General features: G+C 31.3%; 1 protein-coding gene across 1 annotated transcript; it reads right to left on the bottom strand.

Moving 5' to 3' along the window:
• LOC109325914 (disease resistance protein RPM1-like) lies at positions 2804-5446 on the bottom strand. Its single transcript, XM_019558531.1, has one exon. The coding sequence runs from the start codon at positions 5444-5446 to the stop codon at positions 2804-2806; it is 2643 nt and encodes an 880-aa protein (XP_019414076.1).

Below are 6241 nucleotides of genomic sequence, written 5' to 3'. Positions count from 1 at the left end.
GAAAGTAAAAATATAGCAAATTGTAAAAATACCATCTTAGTTCGTTACAAAGTGCATCATAATTCTTAACATATGTTGCTTAAATATACAAAAGAGAGGAATTGTTTCATAATCAAGTTATGTTTACAAATTTACAAATGAACAATTTATTCTCGCTAATGTATAATTAATTAAAAATAAATTACAGTGACACTTCTCGGAGTTTAACTTAAAATTATATTTATCACATTTTTGTTAAAAAAATTACACTGATATTCACTGTATGGATATTGAGTTTAATGTATGCATACAAATTAGGGTAATTTGTGTAGATGTAAAAAAGAAGAAATAATTTGTGTAATTTCACTAAAACTTATGGATTGTTAGTGTAATTACTCTAATTTACCAAATTGAATAGAAAATTGTTTGTATAAATTAATAATATTTATTTAGTAGTTAATTTAAAAGGATACAAAGTAAAGAGAAAATGAATCAGAAATAATAATAAACTCTCATTGATGACAATTGACAACTTAATTTCCCCCCAATCATTTATGACCTAAAAACACGGAAATGTTGTATACAATTTTTTATGCGAATAAAAGATTTTTCTTAAAAAAGAAAAGTCCAACCAAACAAATTTATCCCCTCCCCATGGATTCAAAATAATATTTTAAATAATTTTTAATGCCTTAGCTTTGACATACTACCTTTCTGCACACTGAACTTTCAGTTTAAATATTTTATTCTCTTAAATGGAGTCTCCCACAATTTGAATTGATAACCCTATATATTTATAGTAATTAATTTTATTGAGTTGCAACCATTGAGCTATATAGCGATGTTATAAAACTCAGCTCGAACCGGTCGGTTGGACTGGTTCAACTGTGAACTGAACATCTAACTGGTCCAAGCCTCTCATCTAATCAGTTTTGCATCAAATTGGGTTGACTCAGTCAATTTAAGCCTAAAACTAGTGATTCGGCTGGTCGGACCGGTTGGACCGGCCGAGTCAATCATTTTTTTTAAAAAACAACCAAATTAATGTTGTTTTTTTCAATGAAAAAGAAGTACTTTTAATTTATTTGTAGTTATGTTTGTCATTTGTTAGTTTACATTATAACAAAACCTTCGTTATTTAATTAAATTTAAAACTTATTGAATGTTTTTGTTGTAGTTAAAACATTGTTCATGTGTTGTTTGATGATGTTATCAACTTACTTGTATCATTTTATAATAGTGAAATGTTCCCTTTTGTTGTTTAATTAGGCACAATAATGTTTTTTAAATTTCGAGTATACGATTATTAAATACTGTTACGTAATATTATGAATTTTTTAGAATTTTTAATACAAACCGAGTTAACCGGTGCAATTGATGTATTGTTTGAACCAATGACTCATTGACCCAATACCATGACTGAGTCATTGACCAATTCGAGCTTAATAACACTGCTTTTTTTGGGTGTGATTTAAATACTTAAATTATGCTTTACATCCTCATTTCTTGTACTGTATGAGAGGATGAGAGATGATTGTTAATTTTGTTCTACTCCTTTGTTGGATGGTCTTTCTTGAACCCATGAAAACTACTTCAACCTAGTTTGTTTTATTTTGCTCGTGGTAGTAGAATTTAGCCAAGCATTTCACAGCTACTTGTAACTAATGAGAAATGGTTTTATATCTTCTATCTTTTATATAGTTTCGTAGCACTTTTTAAGTTGCTAGCTAGTCATCATTTTCTGATGTGAAAACTATTATTATATGTTTAATTACTAAGATATTGGTGCAATGAATGAAAAAAAAATAGGCATAAAAACGAGAGAGCATAGAAAATATGAAGTATTAAAATTATTGAATAAGGAAGTCTCATAACACACTCAATAAATAATACATCACATACAAAATCCAATCAAAATTGAAATATCTGGAAAGTAGAATCATTCCTAATACATTTAAAAGTTTCAAATGCCTTTGCGAAGGGAAACATAATCCACTTATTCTTTTTATTTTGGGACTGAAGCAAGAAAAAGACACAATATAACATTGTTGTGAAAAGCAGCTAGCATAATCTTCCGACACATGAGCATGAGAAGTATTGTACCTACCAGTTGAGAGCACAACATGAGTATAGAACATCGGAAAGTTATTGTTCACAAAAATAAAAATGAAGATTACAAATAGTGTGATTGATTATGATGAATTGATTCCTAGGAGAATACTATTTTGGGTATAAAACTATACTTTACAAAATGTGACGTTATAACATATACCATAAGACAAATCAAAGGTAAATCATAGAAATTATTTGGGGAATTAGATAAAATTGCAATTTGCAACGTGAAGTAAATATTAGTTGCAACATTAAAAATAAAAAGTAAAAATGATGTACATTTGAGAACAAATAAGACCCTTCAAGAATAACTTAGGAACTTTAAGATGCTAATGTATTAAATAATATTGGAATAGAAATATTTTATGGACAACAAAACTAAGGCACCACCCATTGTTTTGAAGGAGGTGTTTTAGTGAACTATATTTATAAGAAAAATAAGTGAGAGATAAATCATAAATATATGTTGTCAAATATGTTACTAAAAAACTGGTATAGAACAACCTGAGTTGAACGGAGTAATATAGAGATGGAATGAAAAAGATAGAAAAATTAGAAAACCCATAGATTATAATGAAAAAGTAATACTCACAAAGTCATGCAGTTGTTATGTTTATCAATTAGTAACATCATTCATTACATATTTAATTAATCAGTTAATAGTTATGAAGTAGAAAACTCACCTTCTTGCAACTTGGTGATTATGGATTTATCAATAATTGCTGTCCTTCAGGATCCATTGATTTTCTTGTATGCTCTTCTTAAAATCTACTTGCATAGAATCAATGGAGAAAACTTTAAGCTTTCCTAAGTTATTCATACCAGAAGGAACCTTGAGTTTAGGGATATCATATAACTCAATCTTTTTCAATGTTGGCAATGCTCTTTCACCGATGTTGATGGATTCCAAATTAACCAAAGATTTAAGAAGTAGTTTCCTAAGATTCTTAAACGAGTCACTTTTGAAATCCAAAGTGTTACCTACATATGCATTCTCAAGACCCAAAGATGCTAAATTTGGCAATTGCATGAGTGATTCCATAGGATCTTCATTTAAGTAGGAATCCACCAAGTACAATTTCACAAGATTTGTATGCTTGGTAATCCACATTTGAAGGCTCTCTAACTTCCCTCCTAGGCGAAGCTTTTGAAGTTTTTCAGGAAATGAACTGCAATCCTGAACAACACTTTCTGGTGCAATAAAAATTAACTTCTTAAGGTGTTGCATCTTATTTATTGAGCAACATAGTGTGCTTACATATTGTGGATTCACCTCCGTCAAGCCTAATGACCTTAACTGCCTTAACTTTTCAAGCTCTTTAAATTCAGCTTCTATCCATTTATCTGTCTTCACATGAGATAGTGTTTGTAGGGATTCCAAGCCTCCAAAACCACCCATTATTCTTGACCTGTGAATATGAAGATGACGTAACTTCTGAAGCTTGTTGATCTCTATTGGCAATGACTCCAAAACTGTCCCCATTATGTCCAAGGTCTCTAGGTTTTGGAGGTTACCAATGGACTCTGGAAGATTCTCAATAGATGCATTCCTAAAGCTTAAATACCTCAAACGGATTAAATACCCTAAATTTTCAGGAATAGAATTCAGCGGACTATCTTGAAAATCAATTACCTTTAACCGCAAGTATTTTGTTGGAATTATCTTCAAGAAGTCTTCATTTAATTGATCTTCTTTGAAAACATGAAGTGTTCGAACAAGGGATCTTTCAATACTAGCATCTTTAAAATAATCAATGTTGGAATCATTCTCTATTTGTAAGCGTCGAATCTTATTGCTATTCATTGGATGATGATCATTTCTATCATCACAAACAAAGTGACCATAACCTATATCCTTAATTTTAGTACGGATCATGTCATGTAATACTTCATGAATACAACATTTTTTAGTTTTTCCGCAAACATTGTATGAAGATGCTTGTACCAAACTTCTATCAATCAACTCCTTCAAATATTGATCTGCAACTTCCTCCAAAGTTTTATGGCTATCAGATTTAACAAAACCCTCAGCGATCCACTGCCTAGTCAATCTATTAGATTTAATTTTATAGCCCTTAGGATATATTCCAAAATACAAGAAGCATGACTTAAGATGATAAGGTAAAGCATCATAACTTAGACCTAAAATATTGGTTATACTAGTTGAAGTGAGATTCTTGTCTTGCTCATAGTTCAAAGGCTCACACAACCTTTGCCACGCACACAATGTTTTAGGTTGGCAAGCTAAAAGACTACCAATGGCAACAATTGCCAAAGGTAATCCGTGACATTTTTCAACAATCTCAGATGATATAACCTCAAAACGGCTTTGACGAAGAGCATCAGATTTTTTTCGGAATACCTTCTTATTGAAGAGTTCCAAGGAATCTTTTGGAGATAAAGGTTTCATTTCATGAGTATGAACATCATAATCTTTTTTTAAAAAGTCTGCAACGTCATTGTCTCTAGTTGTAATTACTATCCTAGTTCTTTTTTTAATATCAAGCATAATTTGGCGAATATCATCCCCGAAGTGTTTGTTCCATACATCATCGAAGAAGATAACATACCTCTTTTCTTGCATATAGCTTTGCACTCCATTGATCAATAACTCTAGATTCATTTGAATATCTTCCTCTTGTTTGTTACCGAAGTTCGCCAACATGGTCCTCAACAAGCCTTTTATGGTGTACGCCTGAGATACCGTAATCCATACACGGCAATGATCAGAGTCGTGCAATATATCCTCCATCTTCTCATAAATTGTCCTGGCAAGTGTAGTTTTTCCTAGGCCTCCCATTCCTACCACAGCGAACACACTGCATTTTTCTTCTTGATTCTCTTTCAACCATCCAATCAATATATTTTTAGGGTCTTTAAAACCCACGACATCAACTTCATTAATATAAAGAGCATTCTTTTCAAGGGTATGTTGTGGTACACTGCTTGATCCTATTTCAAAAGAAGATGGAATTTGTAAGCCAGATCTTTCTTTGATTTGTCGAATATTTGATTTGATGTCTTGAATGTCATGTGAAATTTGAAGACGAAGGATCATAGTTTTAATGAAGTTAGTTGTAGCATGAAGTATAGCTTCACATCCAGGATCACGAGCAAGGTGTTGTTGCTGTGTGATAATATAATCTTCAATGACTTCTTCTATACGAAGGGCTGCTTCTCTCAAATGCTTCACCTTTCCTTGTTCATCTTTTGTATTCATTTTATCTGCAGCATTAATAGAGACTTGAATGTTTTCAAGCTCTTCATTGATCTCTCCAACTTCTTTGGGTACGCTTCTAAGCAGTTTCCCTACTTCCATCAAATGTGGAAGGATTTTTACTATCTGGTCACACATTTTTGGTCTAGCTCTGATTTTTTTGTGTTTGTTGAGAGGAACATATTGTTATGTTCATGATTATATAGCCAAAAGTACAAGGTAAGGACCAAAGACTAATTCATTCTTTAATACTACTTATTGATCCAATTGTACTATTTAGCTAAGTTTTTATATGATTAAATAAATAATATTGCTTAGTCTTCTCTTATTAGGTGTACGCTAGTACCAGTACCATATTATTATGTTGTTCATTATATTGCCAAAGTCCACGTTAAGTATAGAATTTTAGTTTTCACGAGTCATTCTTTAATATTCACGCAGCATCCATTTGTATTTAACTGAATTATAATGAAAGCTTCTAATTATCGCATTACATGCTTTATCATATAGTCATTCATTCTTAAGTTAATAACGTTCATATGGGTAAATTTATGACTAACAGAAATCCTCTGTCTCAAGAGGATCCTATCTTCATGTCTTTGTCCAATAAACTATTATCAAATAATAAGGATAAGAGAGAATATGTAATATACTAAACATCAATTCAAGGTAAAAATATAAAATGGCCGAAACACATAAAAAAAGGCAATCGTGTATGGAACCTGCAATTTCATATAATAAACTACAAAGTATAACCTAAATCCACCGAGATTGTATATGGCACAAATGATATTCATAAAACAAAACATGGTTAACACTCAAATTCCAATTAAATAAAATATAATGAATGGGGAAATCATGGTTGAGAGTCATGGGTACCTTATTAAAAAATAACATTGTGGAAGCAACATCATGGTTAACACTCACAATTCC

This window comes from Lupinus angustifolius, chromosome LG02, assembly GCF_001865875.1.
Source record: "Lupinus angustifolius cultivar Tanjil chromosome LG02, LupAngTanjil_v1.0, whole genome shotgun sequence".
Classification (NCBI taxonomy): domain Eukaryota; kingdom Viridiplantae; phylum Streptophyta; class Magnoliopsida; order Fabales; family Fabaceae; genus Lupinus; species Lupinus angustifolius.
The sequence above is the reverse complement of the archived record's forward strand: the minus strand, read 5'-3'. Positions and strand labels throughout refer to the sequence as shown.

What these genes read in the sequence shown, in the direction of transcription:
- LOC109325914 (XM_019558531.1), bottom strand. Translation starts at nt 5,446, where the DNA reads ATGTGTGACCAGATAGTAAAAATCCTTCCACATTTGATGGAAGTAGGG.